Source organism: Eublepharis macularius, chromosome 13, assembly GCF_028583425.1.
Source record: "Eublepharis macularius isolate TG4126 chromosome 13, MPM_Emac_v1.0, whole genome shotgun sequence".
NCBI classification, from domain to species: domain Eukaryota; kingdom Metazoa; phylum Chordata; class Lepidosauria; order Squamata; family Eublepharidae; genus Eublepharis; species Eublepharis macularius.
Window position 1 is genome coordinate 47,619,541 of NC_072802.1, and position 19,045 is coordinate 47,638,585.

Sequence of the window (19,045 nt, forward strand, 5' to 3'; positions counted from 1 at the left end):
TAAAAGACAGGAAGAGAGAAGGAACATGCCAGTCATACTGGGAGGCAGCTGAGGGTCAAGAATGCTGCCAGCTCCTCAAGGGTTCATTTCTGTCTCTTGGGTGGGAAACCAGTCCTGCATGCCAAGCAAAATGGTCTGGCATTCAGCTTTGGCATGTGTGCCATGAATTAGGTCAGATCCTAAATTGACAAGCCTCTTCAAACAATTCTGACTTTGCAGAAGCTCACACATTATTGGAATGGTGTGGGAGTCACTATGCTCACTGCTCCAGTAATATTTATTAAATTCACATCTTGTCATTAATGTGCTGAAAGTAGGTTAAGAATAAATACAAAACAGAAACCTGATGGATGGATTTCCCTGAACTGTGGGCAAGTGATACCTCCAAGTACTTGCATTAGATAGAAATGGAAGGCTGTCCTTGGATTCTCCTCCTGCCATGGCAACTGGATTCCACTGGACATAATAAATAGTATGCTTTTTCCTCACCTGACCATCTGCATGATACAGGTAGGAAGGGAACACATCTTGGCCTCACCTCCACATGGCACCAGCAAATCACACATTTTTGAATGGGAAGTGGGTCCACCACTGCTCCTCTACAATCTTAAACAGTAACATAAGGCAGAAAACTCCTTAATAGCCTTTTATCAATAGTCACTATATGTTTCAAGGTAGAACATCTAGACTACTTATTGCCCATCTGCTAGGCTGGAATTAAGTGGCTCCATTTTTAGAATCCTCCCAATTCTTAGCATCACCATACATAAATCTCCCATCTCCTGCTCCTAAGAACATGGAACAAATAAGGCAAGAATAAAGAGTAAATTTGGGATTTTTTAATTACTATTGCTTGTGACAAAATAACATTTTATACAAATAAGTCAGCTAAAGTTTACCTTGAGTCCAGGAGAGAAACAAGATGAAAGGTTAATTGTGGGGGGTGGAAGAGGAGGAGTGGGGAACCACAGACAGTTTAATTGACATTTATGCCATTCTTTGTGGAAAAATATCTTGACATAAAAATATACTTGGGAGAAGTCTTCTGGACTTGGTACTGTTCTTCCTACATGTGAAGGTAACAACTTTTGTGGGCTGCAGACATAGAGAAATCAAAGACCAAGACATGGGCATACTCTCCGTCAAAGACCACCATATAACAAAAAGCTAGTTGCAAGAGGAGACAAGTGGGGAATTGTTTCCATATCCAATTCAGAGCCATAAAGCTGTGCTGGGGCTCCATTCTGATAGCACGGCAACTGGTCCTCTACCCCCTTGCTGGTAATTTGATCACATAGTCCTGTATAACCAGTCAAGCATTGTCATCACAAGCAAGCCCCCCCAAAAATAGTGGCACTGAGAAACATATTAATACCTTGCCTGAGTCTGACGTGCTTTTAAGATACTCGTAATAAAAACAAAAGAGGTCCATACAACTGACTATGACATTTGCTGGTGCTTCTCAAATGGGAACTGCTAATAGAACATAGCTGTCCCCTTATTACTAGTTCTCCTTTATTAGAGTGGTGGAGAATGTGGTTTATTACTCTAAGGACTGCATCCAGCACTTGGGATATGCAGAGCTGAATGGCATCCAACTATGAGAATAAGAACATGGAAATAGCAGTCTTTGCCAAAAACATCATGAGAACAACACCCAGCCTAACAGTTTGATGCTCCAGGGCAGATACTTGATAGTAAACATGATACTCTGACTATTATAATCTACCACCTACCAGTCAGTGCCTCTCCAATTAATTCCTGCTAATGTTTCCTGCTTCCAAGTGTTGTCTGTATTATTGCTGGAGGAAGCAAATTTGCATTCCAGTTCAAGATACACAACAAATACCACCCTCCTCCCTTTATCCTTCACAAGGATGAGAAGGAACCACACAAACAGAAGATGAAAACTCTAAGTTAGGGAGACTAACACTTTGGTCCATATTCACTAGGCAGGCCTAGAGCACCAGATACCATAACAAATACCTCTATCGGTAGGAAGTATTAAGCTAGTTTTAACATGGTAAATATTGAAGGATCTGTAGCTGCTTGCGTGATTGGCCCATTAATTCAAAGTAAATGCTTAAGTGTCCTGTTCTTTGGATGGAGGCTATATTTTCTTCCTCCTTAGTCAACATAGCAAAAGCATACCCCTTAACTCTTTAGCAAGCAATCCAAGAATGCAGTTATTGCAGCAAAATGACAGCCCTCTTGGAGGGAATACAAGTTTCCACAACAGCCCTACCAACCTCAACAGATATGTTCTGGGGAGTTTGTCTCAAGGGCAACAAAAGAAAAACAAACACACAAGCTGACCATTAGCCAATAGCAGGACATCATGTGAACTGAGGATGGCCCTTTTTCAGAAAGTGTCCCAGACAGTGCTAAGTGGCACATTTGGGCATGCTGTATCTTCCAGCATCCTTCTCTTTCAACATTTGGCCCAGTAAAACAGCAGACCACTGTTGGCATCCACCAAGCTGGCACTCTCCTCTCCTCCCCTCCAGCCCTTCTGTTTGTTATTGCTGAGGTGGTAGCTTATTCTCAGACAAGGCACGCAGAGAGCAGTAAAATGGGGCCGGGGGGCAGGAACGGGAGCATAGGCTTTCATGAGAACAGATAACACAGTACAGACAGGGAGCAAGTCACTGACATACACTTCCCTTCTGAGACTTTACTGTCTATAGTACCTAACTGGAAGTCAGATTATTATATAACCCTTCTGACTGCACTCAGGATTAATGCAAAGGGAAGTGGATGGATCCACTATATGTACAAGCCTCAGCAATACAAATTATGTTTAAAGGCACCAGGTGTTTAACCACATTGACTCAGGGACTTTCGCCATGTTCTGAGGGATAAGAATGGTTCCTCTGATATGTGGCCTTAGATACAGGGAGAAAAAGGCACCCTTCCGTGAAAAACATCAGGCAGACTGCAGCAAAATTAGTATAATTCAGGAGACAACTGATGAGCTGGAAGAGACATTCAAGACAACCAATGTTTGAATTACCAGTGTTTTTTGGAAGAAACTGTACATGAAATGTACTCTTCAGTATTCAGGTTTTTTTAAGTATCTGAAGCAGATACTTAAAGTATTTCAAAGTTTGTCCTACTCACCTTTATTACAGCCCACTAAATTTCATAGGTTTGGGTAGCTCAAAACATCTTATATTTTAAATATGAAAGCAAGCAATTGCCAACCTGTGCCTTCTTCAGTAGCCACTCCATTGCCCCCTGGCGTCCCATTTCTGGATTGTCAACATCCTAGCAGGGGTTTACTGCCACCAAACAAGGGAATATCCCTACAAAGGGACAAGTTCAGGTGCCCACAACAGTTCTAAGGTCATCTGATTTTACTTAAATTGTCTTTTAAACAGATCAGCACACAGGTCTATTAGCACCGAATGGAGAGCTTTTAAAAATGGCATACCCCAACACACAGCTTTTCCTCTGGCAAAAGAAATACCAACTTTGTTTTGAAGCAAGGCAATAATGGGATGGGGTGGGGAAGAGAAGACAAGGAGAATGATAATGGTAGGTAGTCACAGATAGAAAAGCAGGTTCTTGTCTCATAGGCCAAGACATGCACCCCTCTCACCAGAGCCAGGGACTCATCACTTGGGTTGTTATGACAGCCTATAAGCTATGTGAGTCTAATGTATAGGATGAGCTGCAGCCCGAACAGCAAAACACTAATCAATTTACTAAATTGTAAACTGAGCCAACCAAGCAGGGAAAGCCCAGGTAGAAACTCAAAACTGTCAGAGGTTTTTGTTGGTGAGGGGCGGGGGGAATCCCTTCATTTCTTGCTTTTCACTTCATAGCAAACTGAAGCACTGGTCAATGTAAATACAGGCTGATTTAACATCCCCATTCATTATGATAATACTTTTTCAGGAATTGTTACCTTCTCAGTGGATAAAGGACAAAGCCCAGCAAGGACTCTTGGCATGTTCATCAGGCAGCTCCTAGGTCCTGATAACTGATTCCTTACCCGCCTCATTTCACACATCCTCCAAGGAAAGAACCAAAGTGTCCTATGGGAATAAGAAGCTGGGGGAGGTGGCAATGCTTAGCTCTGCCTCCTCCCATTTACTGAACACAAAAGGCCCTTTTTCTCTCAGCACGGATTTTATGGGACAATTTACCAAATTGTTAATCATTTTACCTATCTGATTTTCATCCTCTCCTTTCTGCCAAGAGCTCGAGTAGCAAGCATGGTGTGTCCTATCTCCTCCCCATACCTTTATCTTCACAAGAACCCTGTGAGGTAGGTTAGGCTGAAACAGAGAGACTGGCCCAAAGTCTCCTGATGAACTTCATGGCAGAATGGAACCTGGGTCCCATCTAGTCTGGCACTCTAACCACTATACCACACAGATTTTAGGTATCCTCTTTGCAAGCAGGTGCACAAAAAGTGCCCTTAGGAAATGCAAGGCCACAACATCTGAAATAAGAGTCCTGCACCTTTTGAATCTGGAATAACTCATTTTAAGTGCCTATCCTAACTGTGTCTTTGAGAAATGTTGTGAGGCAGTCACAATCACATATATAGACTGAACCACTGGTGCTCCCAGTTATTCACCCGCTCCCTTTGAAGGGAAAAATACTATCTAACTTTCAGTACCTGGAAAAGGCAACAGTCTAACACTGCAGAATCTTGCCCATGGTCTCTGAACAGAAATTGGTCTTTTCGGGAGGGAGGGGGAGAATACACAAGAAATACCGGCCAAGTCTGTCCAGTGACAGTTAACACTTACCCTGACCTGTTACCTGACTAAAGTAACACTGGAAACCAAACAGGCCAAGGAAGTAACATTGCTGGGAAGGGCAGAGTTGCAAGCAGAGCTCTTTTACTGTCGTATCAGGTCCCCCTTCATTTCACATCTTGAGTCTTGCAGGATGTCCCACGGGATGCAACCGAGTAGGAACCGGCTCTTCTGCTGTCCTTCTGTGCATCCAGAATAGCTAGGAGTACTACAGTCTGAAGGATGCAATTGTGGCAGCTACTGCCCTCCATTGTAAGCATAATCAGCCTTATTGTGCATGATCAGCTTGTTGTCCACAAAGTAGAAGCTGTCTGAGCGGGTCTCATAGGGGTTTTCAACCATCAGGCGGACTGCAGTGGGTAAGAGAGAAGATTCTGTTATGTGCAGCAGATAAACAAATCACGTCACTAGGCAACTGAAACTAGTCCCTGGCTTGCTTAAATCCTGTAACTACTAGAAGAAGGGAAAGCAAATCAACTTGTTTCAGAAGTATTCTTTGAATTGCACATTTCGCCTCCCCCCGCCCATCTCCACCAGCATTATCAGAGCTGGACCTTGAAAAGAGGGAGATGCTACGAGGAAGAGGACTATAGTTTCCCACTCTGGAAACTGCCTCCAGAGGTGCGATGAGGTTATAGGCAAGACAGAGCTAAGCCAAAGCTCTGCACGTTCTAACATCAGTGCTGCTGCACTCATGGAGATTTTTCTCTGCACAGGGAAGTTTCTGCAGTAACCAAGATGGCCCAGACAACACTGCACCCAATCTGCTCATGATTCATCTGCTCTCCCTTTTCTCTCTTTACTCTGCAGGAAATAGACATTTCATGTTCCCTGAAATAAAGGAGAAACTGCAGGGCAGTTACATTGCACATCTGGAGGCTTCCTCATACACCATGGGGAAGGAGGCAAACCTAAATTCTGTGCTGCACCTTCCTCCAGCCCTTTAAATGTGCTTCCCCCCCCCCTTACCCTGCTGAGGCATGCTGTAATGTTACAGTGCAGCATGGCAGGGAAGAGGGGGTTATATATTTTTAATAAACAGATGTGAAGGCAAAAAGGGGAAGGAGTGGAGTGCAGACGTGAGGATCTCACAAACAGGAACGTATGGATGCTACTCCTGTCCATTCCTGTGACACTTACTTCTGCTGCCCTCCTGGGGCTGCATTTTCACATGCCCTTGTGCATACAGAAGATGATCTAAACTGACTGATGGTAATTAGGGCTGACAACCATTCTGGATTTGAGTAATTCACCCCAGCAGACCAACTTAAGAACCACAGGACAAAGCAAATGCTTATAAAAAACCTGGGGGGGGGGGGAGGAGGCTGCAACACAAATAAAAGCCTCACTCAGTTGCTCCATTTTACATCAGTCAAATGTCACTATGCAAGTTGCTCTGAAACAACCTGTCCTTCCAAACTTCTGGGTGGTATAAGACAAGCAAAAACTAGTTTGGTGTAGAGGTTAAGAACGGCAGGACTATAATTTGGAGAACTGGGGTTCTCCAAATTATCCTCTGCTTGAAGCCAGCTGGGTGCCCTTGGGCAGTTGTCCTGAAGGGCAGTATATAAATCAAATTCTGTTGTTATTTTTGTATTACTACTACTACTATTACTACTACTACTACTTTTTCTTCTTGGGGTGACAGAGAAGACACCTCTACTGTGAGGCTGTCCCCCACCCATGCGTAAGGACAACGCTGCCTCCCCAAAATAAAAACTGGTACATGAAAACAATCCCTCCACAGAAAATGAATGCTCTTGACTGCCTGAAACAGAAAATCAAAGGTTTGGCAGTTATGTTCAATCTCCTGTGAAGAATTTTGAACCTGGCTGGCCCCATAACAGGTGGAAGAATGAGGCTCAACACAGTTGTGATATCTGTACCCTGTCCTTCCTCCCAGGAGCACTACTGAGGAGAGAGAAAGTGTGTCACTCGCTGAATAACATGCAGTTCTAGCTTCATGGCTGAATGGAGATTTTATGTCTGGATCCAATGTTCTGCTGAGTACATACCCCACAGCAACTCTAATGGTGTGCAATAACAATTCCTAGGTATTTGTCATTGCCTGAAACGAAACTTTAAGTGCTTTCAAAATTGACAGCACTGAGTGAGAAAGTGACAAGCGGCAACCTTTGCTTTCTGGCATCCTACTTTGCTTTCCTTTTTCCTCCGTGATCAGTTGCAGTGAAAAATGAATGGCAGTGACACAGTCCAGTTTACTGAGCTAAGTCTCATATGAGAGCCATTCAGTGGTGCCAGGCAGAATTCCCCCTTAAACACAGAAAAAGCTGGGTTGACCAAACTCAGGCAGCAGAGGCTCCTGGGAAAAACTACAGTGCAACTCTGTGTTAATAATACTAAGGAAGCAGTTATCACTTTCAGCAACCAGACAGGGAAGCAAATGAAACTGGGAACATGCAAACTAGGAGCCCACAACGGATCATACTCCCCTCCACAACTCTCAGCTTTCAAGGGCTTGGAGCCAGCCGCCATCTCCCAACAACCCCCCACCCCCGCAGCTACTCTCGACCTTTCATTCCTTCTGGAGGAGTTTCTGCCCTCAACAGGACAACTTTCCCTCCCTTCTGGATAATTTGTTATTTAGTAGATTTGTATGCCACCTCTTCAGAGCCCTACTTGAAGCAGCTTACAGATAAAATATTAAATTATCAATATAAAAACAAGCCATTAAAACTAGTCCAGGGACATACGGCATAAAACTATCCATAAAACGGACCTAAGATGAGAAGCAGACCATTAAAAGGCTAGAAAGATAAAACTCCTAATTAAAATGCTGGGTTAAAAAATATGTTTTGGCCTAACGCCTAAAAGACAGTACAGGAGGCTCCAGACAAGCTTCAAGGGACACAGAAGTCCAAAGGTGAGGGTGCCACCACAAAAAACGTCCTGTTTCTAGTTGCCACCCACTCACCTCTGAAGGCAGAGGCACAAAGAGCACTGCTTAATAGGCAGATCTTAACTGGCAGGCTGGACAGAAAGAGGGATTTGAGACTCTGACCATAGGCCAAGATGCATCAGCATTCCTGAGCTACAAACCTGCTCCTTCAGGGGGAGTACAAACCCTACAAATAATCTACAGTCTTGTTTTTCTGCATTCCTGGGGTGCCTTCTAAATATGTACAGACCATTTCCTTGGTGGGTATCCTGGCTTCACTGCTTTTGTCATCTGTACAGAAGTCAATCAGTTAATTATTAGGAAAGATACCCACAAGGAACTGTAGCAAGAAGGGGTACCATTCTGGAATCCCACCTCACCCTCCAAAATATCCATCTCCATAGTTCTCTCTCAGCAGCCTGAAAGGGCTGATTTTTGCCACTCCAACATTTCATGTTCCTCATCAGAGCTTTTGTGGGGGGTCCTTCCTTTTGGTTCATTTATGGTCATACTTTGCTGCATATCCTGAGCCCCCCCAAGTCTACATTGTGGGTGCCCAGGTTTTGTTGTCTCCATGATCACAATTGGGTTGGCCAGTTTCCTATTAGATGGGGGCCTGCAGTTTGTCTAGCTCTAAGCCTAAATGGTAAATTGCAGAAGCAAGGTGTGTGTTACTTCTCCCATCCCAAATGATATAAGGGAGATGGTGAGGGAAGGGGAAATTGAGATTGGGGAATGAATGCCTCATAGTATGTATCCTCCTACTCTAATTTTGCCCCCTATTTTGGGAAATTAAAATGAAATGTAACAGAGCAGCAGACATAGCTGAGTTCTTTTCAGGGACAGCTGGAACAACCAAAAAAGAAGGAAGTGCAAACTGTAAATAGCAGGAAGTGCCAAATGACAAAAAGAATCTTGAAGAACGTAGAGAAGGGTGAAATTTTCCTCTCCGGATTTGTTATGGGCAAGGCATCAGAGTTCTTTATCCTGTAAAATGAAGCACTATCTCCACATCAAACTGCACACTGACTGATGAATTAGGGATTCATTTTATCTTCAGGGAGTCACTGAGGCAGATAACAGAAGAGAAACTGAAGCAGGCACAGTAGGCAACTTGCTCAGATTTACACAAGCCTGCAACAAAACCAGGAAGTGAGCACAGAGCAAATGACTCAGCATTCCTGACTCCTAACCACATTCTTCCTCTAAATCAGCAGTCCATCAGCCTTCTAGACCCATAGCCCACCTTTAGCACTCAGTTGGCTGTGCAGCTCCCCAACAGAGAGGGAGAGTTCTGTGCAGCAAGCATGCACACAACTCAGGAAGACGGAAGGGTGGGTGGCCTCACTGGGAGAAGAGAGAAGGGAGACCCCCTGCTCTCTTCCAAAGGAGTCCCTGAATACAGAAGCTGGGTATTTGATTACTTCTCTGTAACACTGCTGTATGGGAGAGTATGAGGAATGAGTGCCTCATACCATTACCCTGCCCACCAAGTGATAAGACAGTAGGTGGCTCAAGCCGGATTCGTTTTCGTTTTCGCGGCCATGTCGGACGCTCCTCTTCGCAGGTCCGAGAGGAAACGTCCGAGCAACCTGACCGGGCGGCTGATCTGCAAAGATTAGCCCCCAGGACTCCCAGGGAGGGAGTCAGGGTCCGGGACGCTGCGGGAAGAGCCCTCTGGCAAATCGAGGCAGGGGGTAAATTGCCCGTTTGTCCCCATGGAGGCCGGCAGACGTGCGCGGCACCTTGCATGCTGCAGGGCCACGGAAAACGGCAAAGAACAGGACTAGGCGGAAGCCTGTAAGTAAGCGAATCCCTTCTGTTATTACAAGCGTATGCGAAGGAGTGGTGGGATCTGAAGTTAAGAAAACTAGGATTTCTTCCCCCTCGCTGAGTTTCAGAAGGTTGGCGGTCCCCCACCCCAAATGGCAGCGAAAAAGCAGAGTCCCGCTTTGGGCAAGTCAATTTCGGCTGCCCTGCAGGGAAAAGCGGAGTCGCTCGAGGAATTGGTGAAAAGGTTGGTCGTCGAAGCCATAAAACCCTTTGTTGACAAGCTGAATGAAACAGATCAAAGGGTGGGCTTAATTGAGAAAGCCATTAAGGAAGCAGTGGGGGGGGGCAGAGAAGTCTGCTCGGGAAAATGCGTCACTCATGAGAGCAACGAACAAGGAGCTAAAGCTGGTGGAAAACCAGTTGATCGGGCTGCAAGTGGAACGAACACAGACTGTTTTGCGTCTCCAGAATGTTAAAGAGGAGGAAAACGAGGATCTAAGGGAGCTTGCCTCGGAATTATTGGCATCACCCGCGAGGGCAACTAAGGAAGAGGTAAAAAGCGCCATTTTGGAAGTCCGTCGGGCTTTTTCAAAATATGCAATGAAGCGGCAGCTGCCTCGCGAGATTTTTATTGAGTTTTCATCTAGGAAGGTCTGAGACACTATCCTAATTAACTCATATAATGCGGATTTGGACTTTCTGGGAAATAAAGTCAAGATACTGAAGGACGTTCCATTTCTAGTTCGGAAAAGAAGATTTAAGTACATAAAGCTCGCAGCTCTCCTGAGGGAACGAGGGATAAAGTATAAATGGCTATTTCCGGAAGGAATTTGGTTTAATTATAAAGATCAAGCCTACAAGATAAACTCAGAGGATCAGCTAAGGGATTTTGTGGACAAAAATCAAGAATTCGGGCAAGATACCATGCAAAATGAAGAAGACTCAAAGCCTGAAGGGAGGGGGGAGGCAGTGAGCGCAGTGGCTGTAGCTGCTCAGAGAGAACTGCGTCCGAGGCCCGGGGGGGGAAGAAGAAAATTTAATATGGGTTGTATTTTGTATTTTGCAAGGTCAACCACTCCATCATTACTTTATGAAGGTTTAAATTTTTAACTATGGCAGTATGAAGGGAAAACATTGTAGTGTAGCGTTTATTGTTTGTATGTAACCCCCCCCTTTTCCAGCCCTCCTTCCCCTTTTCTTTCTTCTTTCCCTTTTCCCCTTTCCTAGTACTTTTGCAGTTTTTTTTGTAGGTTTTTGTTTTAGATATTAAAAATAAAAAAAAAATTCAAAAAAAAAACAGTAGGTGGCTCAAGCCAATCACAAAAATAGCCAAACAGGACCATGACAATGTAAGATTTCTGTACAGTTGGGGTAATTCCCCAATATGCAGAAAAATATGACATTAACAAAGAAGGGAAAACAAAGTTAAACATGGCTTTGATCACAAGGACTGAACATGCTTCAGCAGCTGCGAGTCAAATGTTGGGGAGAAAAAGAGGCGTATGGGAAACTTGGCCTGCTCAAGTTCCTAACTTTATAATATAGTGCAGAGGAAGGGATGTGTATGCATGCATAAACATATGAGAGATTTCCAAACAGTTCCTGCCCCCACCCCATATGATTCTTTACAGGCACCCAGCTTGTTCCCTGTAACACTTTATTTCATGATTAAGAATCTATCACAAAATGGGTCCATCAGCAGATAACGTGAAGATTTCTGTGTGATCACAGAATTTCCTAAGTACACACACACAAATTAGCTAACAAACTAAAAAACACCCTTCCCGACAAAAACTCGGCCTGACCAGGACTGAGCATGCTCACTGTCCTCAGAATGTTGAGAATAGCTGATATACAGTGAAGGGAGGGAGATAATTGATGGAGAAATTGTCCTCTGCAAGTCCCTAAAAAAAATATTCTGAAATCTGTTTTGGGGCGAGTGGCTTCTTATTAACATGCTGCCCAATTTGCAAAGTTTCCTAACTATTGTCAGAAGCCTCAACTCTATGGACCGTCAATCTGAGCCAGACATGGCAGACTTCGATGGAAAAATACTTACTAAGGTCCTCTGAAAGCTGGGGGAACTCATAGATGTGTTCACAAGTGTTCCTGCTGTTTGGGATGCAGAAGCCGAAATCAAAGTCAAAGTTCTTGAGAAGGCAGTCTCTGAAGTAATGTCTCTCAATCATGCGGAAGTTTGATACTGGCTTGTCTCCCACTGTGAATTCAACACTGCAAAAAAAGGATGGGTAGAAGAACAAGGCAAGGAAGATGACACTGGAGTTACGCTGACCCCATCCCCAGGGATACCATTTGCGCTGAACTGAGAGATAGCTAGGGCTGTGTGTATGCAGCAAGAGCGCTCAAAAGGTGCAAAAAGTGGTGAAAACCACAACACAGTTTCCTAAGAATGTTGTTCTTTTGTAGGGGACCATGTTTCTGGTTCTTATGGTTGTGAAGATATGCTTAAAAGTACATAGGCAATGCACATTGAAATTTTCAAGGGATGAGTGAGATTTCTACTGATCACTGGAATGAGAGAGGGGTCCAATTCCTTGTATAATTCCTGTCCCATCTCCATGACTAGCTAATTAAGTTACGTAAAATGAGTAACACAGAGTAATTATGAACATTTGCTTAATTTATACAGGGTGCAGAATACAACTTTTCTTCAGAACTGATTTTTTAAAGCACCTCGGTACACAGGAGCCCCATACACAGCTCAGTCTAAAAAGAGGTTTCAACCAGTGGTGTGCTTCAGGGCTCTTGTCATGAGCCCAATATGCTTAAATATTTTTGTTAGTATCATAGAAGAAGGGGCTGAGAGAATTTTTATCAAATGTTCAGGCAATACAAAAATCAGTTAACACCTTAACATACAAAAATAAAGTCAAAATAGATGGTAAATTTCAACAAACCAAATGAAATTCAACAAACCAAATGAAATTCAAAAGAGAAGAAGTGCTAAGTTCTGCATAAAGGTGAAAACAATCAAATGTACTGATACAGAATCATAGAATCATATAGTTGGAAGGGACCTCCAGGGTCACCTAGTCCAACCCCCTCTACAATGCAGGAAATTCACTACTGCCCCCCCCCAACCCAGTGACCCCTGCTCCAAGCCTAGAAGATGGCAAAACACCTCCAGGATCCCTAGCCAAACTGGCCTGGAGAAAATTACTTTTTAAATATATATATATATATATTTCAATTTATATACTGCCCATCCCCAGGGGCTCTGGGCGGTGAACAGTTAAAATGGATAAAAACAAGAATTAAAATCAATATACAAACAATAAAACAAATTAACAAAGTGCAGTGGTGGGGAGAACCCTCCCCCCACCCCAAAGGTGGGAGACCGACTCCAAAGTGACAACTGGCATTACCCAGGGCATGTAAGAAGGGGCTACGAAAACTAAGCACTGATGTAACCCTTCCTGCCCTCCCTCTCATGATCTGTCTAGGTTTACAGAGTCAGCGTTGCTGTCAGATAGCCATCTAGCCTCTGCTTTAAAACCTCTAAAGACGGAGAGCCCACCACCTCCCGAGGAAGCCTGTTCCACTGAGGGACCGCTCTAACTGTCAGGAAGTTCTTCCCTAATGTTTAGCTGAAAACTCTTTTGATTTAATATAGGATGGAAAATATTTGTAGTAGTACATATAAAAAAGATCTTGGGATTTCAGTCAAACGCAAACTGAACATGAATCAGCAGTATGATGCAGCTGCAAAAACAAGTGAACATGATTTGAGGCTGTATTAACAGAACTACAGTATTCAAGTCACGAGAAGTAACAGCTCCACTTTATTCTGAACAAGTTAGACGTCTGGAGTACTGTGTTCAGTCTGAGGCAACCCATTCTATGAAGCCTGTAGACATACTGGAATAAGTTCAGAGGAGGCCAAGTAAGATGGGCTGGGGTCTGGAAAACTAGTCCTGTGAGGAACAAGATATATTTACCCTGTAAAAGAAAAGACTAAAGGGGAGGCATGATCAGACTCTTTAAACACCTGAAGGGCAGTCATACAGAAGAGGGCAAAGATTGTTGAGGATGTTCTAGTTTTGGATTTCCTGCATCAAAAATAGAGCTGGAGTAGGAGCATATCGGGCCCCTTCTAGAATTCTTTTTTGATCACTGAACGTGTCTTGTCTATTCCTAATTACTTCATGACAATGGTAGGGCTGGGGTGGAAGTCACAAGTAAACAGAGCTTTAGTTTGTCCATTTACTCACGTTGCACCAACTGTCCGGAGGCGCAGAAAGGCAGGAGTGAACTGGTAGCGAACGAACCGCCCTGCGCTGGAGTCAGCCTCTCCGCTGTCATCATCGTCCTCATCTTCTTGTTCTGCAAGAACCAATGACTAAAGAGTTAGCAATTAAATAATAATGCAAACATTTGTAGCTAAGGCATGCCCATCCTTAAGGTGTGGCATCTGAGTAGTGCACTTTTGAGAGAGGGGAGCTTTTCTAATCAAGGCGCTCATAGCCACATCCAGCCTTTCCAGCTAATTAGGTCACTGCTTGACAAAGCAACACTAAGCTACAATCGAGATAGATTTAGGTCAGCTGAGGTGTGGAGTGGGCAGATAGGTAAAAGGCTGATTTTGGGGGGGGGGGGGAGAGTTTTGTACAGCATTTAAGCCATATTGCACAAAACATACACATGAGATGAAAACTAATTGTCTTAAGTTAATGTGACAACTTAATGCAGAGACAACCCTACCAGAACAAAACATACTGAAGCGGTAGATTCTAGGCAACACCGTGTGAGGCACCTTTGAGTCATATGTCACAGTCATCAGAAACTTTTCCTGTGAAGTCCAACATGGACAAAACCTGCTCAAGGGCATGGTAAAACTATTCAAAGGTTTTGTACAAGAGATGTCCAAGTACTTTTTGCCTTATATTAAAAGGGGGTGGAGCAAAGAGATATCATGGGGACATACCTGGCGAATGGAGAGTCAGGGCAATTAAGAACGAAACCACCACAAAAATAATAAAGATATCTTGCAAACTGCAAACATTGGTGTTATAACATACAACCTAACAGCATGAAAATATAGTTCTTGTTTACCTTGTTATGCAAAAAGGCCTTAGAGTGAACCACAAGCAAAGGAAAAGAAACATGCCTGACACCAGCCCCCCAAAACAGCTAGCAGAACAGAACTGAAACCAGTGACTGACTACCCTGATAGGATGAGAAAAACTGCAACAGCACTACAACTTAGGAGCTAAGCATCTCAGAAAGTGAAAGATCAGACAACAATAAATTGGTCAGACAGATATAACTGATAAACACATGATAAACAGACAATGGCTAATTCTAGAGTTACACAAAAAATCTTCTGGGGCTATGCGGGATTGGTCTGCCACATGCAGAAATCCTGTGTTTTTGCTTAGAAATTGTAAAACTAAAATCCAATGATTGCATTTACAACATTTCATGCAAAACAGCCGGCATTAAATTTACTTTATTTCTATTCCCAATTCCTGGTGCAAATCTGTGTGTGTGTGGGGGGGGGGGGGGCGGTATTCCTGCATAGGACATTATAAAGCCATGGGCAGGAACTCCAGCATGCCTGCCTCCAATTTTTGGCAGAAACTATCTACACTGTTTTTTAAAGTTGACAACAGATTTCAGGATTCTGAAGAAGCCACATGGGTGAGATAGAAATGCTGGCATATGGAGACACAATATGATCCCAAGAATTTATAGACAACCCCCCCCCCCCCAGAATTTTGGACCCCATGAACAATAACTTGATTTTCCAGTTGTTTTTTTTCCCAGCCGACTTACCTAAAGCAGAAGGTTTGGCAATTTCAAACAGCACTGTCCCTGTTTCTAGGTCCCGAATCTTGAACTTGGTGAAGTCAATATTATAGATGTTGTCTTCAGGCTTGCACAAATAATCTAAGAGAAGGGAAAAGAAGAAAACTGGCATTCAGCAGCCCACAATGGGGAATCAGGACTTAGAGAATACAGAAGAGGGTCCTCAGCATCTTTAGGTTAAATGATCTTAGGTAACAGGACTGGAAAAAATCTCTCTCCTTGACAGTTTGAAGAACTCCTGCCAACTGCAGCAGACAATGTTAGGCTAGTTCAGCAAAACCAAACTTGGTATAAGACGTCACATACAATTCTGGTAATGTTTTGTTTAAAAAAAGAGTATACTTATACTGGACAATGCCAAATGCATGAAAGAGGTGGCTGATAGCTGCGTTGCGGGGTGGGAAACAAGTCTATACCAGAAAAGACAGATACAGAGCCTCCCATTAGAGACATTAAGAGGAAAGAAAGCTGTTCAGAGAAAATTACTTAATATGTCCTGTGATATGGGTGTGGCGGGTGCTGTTGATGGCTGACTCTAGGAAGACTGAGAGAAGCACTTTTCTATGTGAACACAGGACAAGTACAGAAGCCATTCCGCACAGAGACACTGAAAGCTGAAACTAGGGTGCAGGGCTATTCACAGTAACAATGGAATTGGTCATAGAGAGCCTATCATTCATGCACACTGCAAGCAGTGACTAGGTAATCAGGTTAGCGGCTAGGTAATCGGTTTACTGGGGCTTCAATAGGGGTATTCAAAGTGGGTATTAGGGTCTCATAGTACAAATCAAAAAATCTCTAGAAGTACAAAAATAAGACACTGACATTTTTTACGCCCCCCCCAACAAATATAACCACAACCACCAGACAGATGTTAACATTGTATGCTACATTCAGACCTCAGGAACTTATGACTTGATTTAATGATGGTTGAGATGCCTTAATGCAGTTTGTTTGGGAGCACCAAAATGAGATTCAAAACTTTGGTTTGTAGCTAGTTTGTTAACCATAATGAGCTGAGATATCCAGATTCAGAAATCCCCTGCCTAGATTTAGTGAAAACAGTTATTCTTGAAGAAAACAAAGTTCACAGCCTACACTTGGGTCATGAACCAGTTCAGGGTGTGTTTGTGCACAGCGTGCATGTTTGCTGGGGTAACAGTTCAGAGCACAGCAAAATTGGCACTGGGGTACCTGAGATCTTTGACTCTCCAAGGCTCATATCCTGGAAATCTAACTGGTCTTTAAACAACTATTGGACGAGGACCTTGAGGCGCTTGTGCAGTCTCAAAAGAGAACTGCTCTTAAGCCCAGCCCCATCGTGTTTGTAATTATAAAAGAGTTTCTGCTTGGGTCTCTCAAAAGGATGTATTTCGATGCGAAAACAGTGAAAAGCTGAAGCTAGGACGTTCAGAGGTCCAACAGCCTGTTCGGCAGAACAGTCAAACTTACTGTGATGAGACGGATACGGGGGCTGCTGGCGGGCCTTTGCTGAACGGAGCAAAGGGGAGAGGGGATCGTTGCAAAACTGGCGCCGGGGTCCGGAGGTGGACACATTCTGCAGAGCATCAAGTGTTTTTGTGTCCTGAGTAAGGGGGAGGGGCGCCGTAAGGACAGAACAGGAACGGATACTGGGGGTCCCATTACGTGTGCCTACATAGCAAAGAACGAGTCTAAGTCCTCCCAGAGCCCATTCAGAGCGGAGTTCCTTAGGACGGGAAGGATACACAAGAGCCCATTTTCCAGGCCCCGAGGGGGGAAGCTGAGGCGGGGCGCGAGGCGAAAAGAGCATCCCGAGAGAAAGGACTCGCAACCTTGCAGGCGCTACTCACTCTCCGTGACGCGGCCGAGCCCCAGGACGTGATCGGGCCGGACCACATCCACCGCCAGCAGCTCTGCCTCGGTCCGGGGTAGGACCGCTCGCATCGGTGGCAACGGCGGCGGCGGCGCCACAGCAGCGTCCCCGGAGCCGCTCCGCCCGCGCAGCCGGCTTAATGGCCCCGAGCCTCCCGGGGCCGCCACCCTGGGCTTCGAGCCGCTCATCGCCAGCCCCGGCGCCGCCGCCGCTAAAATGGCCGCCACCACTGCCTTCCACAAGCGGCCTCCTTCGGTAGCTATGGGAGCCGGGCAGCCGAGGGGCGGAGCCAGGCGCAGCCGCCATGACGGACGCAGGAGGCGGCGTTGCCGGGCAACGGAGAAAGCACCTCGGCAAGGCCTGAGCTGGAGCTGAACGGCGGGTCAGGAGAGCCCGGCCTGAGTGGCAATGGTCTTCTACCCCGCTCTGCGGGCCGCTTTCCGGCCTTCCCCGGAAACTTATTCGGTTTCCTTGTGGCAGCTCCCCCTAACCACCAACGCAGCTTCAAGTCAGCTAAATAAAGCCTGCGCTGGGACCGGATCTAGGGCTGCCAATCGCCAGGCCACAGAGACCAGTCCCCCCCCGCCCCGAGGAAACGGCTCCTTTGGAGGGTGGCCTCTATGGCATTATATCCTGCTGAACTCCCTCCCCTCCTCAAACCCTGCCCTTCTCACCCTCAAATTTCCATATATTTCCCAAACCGGAGTTGGGCTGGAGCACATCTCATTTTTGTTGCGACAAGGGAGCATCAGAATAATGACCCAGCACTGCTTTCTGGCGCGATCCTCTGCAAGCTGCTGCTTTCACCATCACTGCAGCGAAGGGGCAGGAAGATGACTGGTCCTGGCTGAAAAATGAGAGTGGAGCCAGAGTAGCAGCTGGACCCCATCACCACTTTACCAAGAAACCCCGCAAAAGCTTCCCTACAACATATTCTGAAGAGCAAGATTCAGGTTCTAGTAGCACCTTAAAGACCAACTAGATTTCCACCCAACCCTGCAAATCTAGGTGGTCTTTACAAGGTGCTACTGGACCCAAATTTTGTTCTTCTACTGCAGACCAACACACCTACTCACCTGAAACATACTGGGGGGGGGGCGGGACCCAAACACACCAGACATCAACCTTTGCAGACTCACAGCCTTATTGTTAACTCCAACATGCAAAATGGTCTTACAGCTTATGGTCATTTTACTACCAATGTCGGTTTTTTTTACATAGTGGTAATAGGGCCTGCATAAACATCTCCTGAGAAGGCAAGTAAGCGACACCTCTGTAGCAGAGGTTGCTCAAAGCACCACACCGCGCATGTGCTAGAGAGGATTAATCTGCAACAAAATATACGATACTCATCCATGGATGAAACAATATTTGTACAAGATTTCTGGGACAGTATAGGGTCAGTATAGAGATGAGGAAGCGAGCCCCTCTGAATTGCCTCATGCTTTCATTCTACATAAGAAGCTTGGCAGGGAAAACAACATATGGTCAGGTGACTGAATAAAGCAACATCTTCATTGCTCAAAAGCCTGAGGCTGTAAAGTCCAGCCTTCTATCGTGTATTCAATGACCCTCCCCCAAAATAGTTTCCCAGGAAAAAAGTCACATGCAGTCCCATTAACATGGGAATTTGATATTGGAGAGAGAAAAAAATGCCTAACTAGAACCCTTTTGGAAAAGTGGTATGAGATTTTTTAAAACTTCATTAGTACACATAGGGAGTAACAACAATAAAGCTAGTTTTTAGCAGAGACAAGATCAAAGTTGATTGGTTAATGCAGGAACTTTTACTACAGGGGTGGGGCTTTAAATTAAGTCTCTGGCAACCTGCAATAGCCACTGCAGTGCAGTTTGAGCCTTCAGTTTCATGCAGCTGTAAGCTATTAAAATCTTTTTAAAAAAGGCATGCCCACCCAC

General features: G+C 44.8%; 1 protein-coding gene across 1 annotated transcript; it reads right to left on the bottom strand.

Annotated features, from left to right (window-relative positions):
* Nucleotides 1-819: 819 nt before the first annotated feature.
* On the bottom strand, nt 820-17,344 carry UNC119B (unc-119 lipid binding chaperone B). The gene is made up of 5 exons (XM_054996583.1): nt 17,106-17,344; nt 15,241-15,354; nt 13,677-13,788; nt 11,504-11,676; nt 820-5,122 (listed from the first exon to the last, which is right to left on the bottom strand). Exons 1-5 carry the CDS (start codon nt 17,314-17,316, stop codon nt 5,010-5,012), a joined length of 723 nt encoding a protein of 240 aa, XP_054852558.1. The 5' UTR covers nt 17,317-17,344; the 3' UTR covers nt 820-5,009.
* Nucleotides 17,345-19,045: the final 1,701 nt, after the last annotated feature.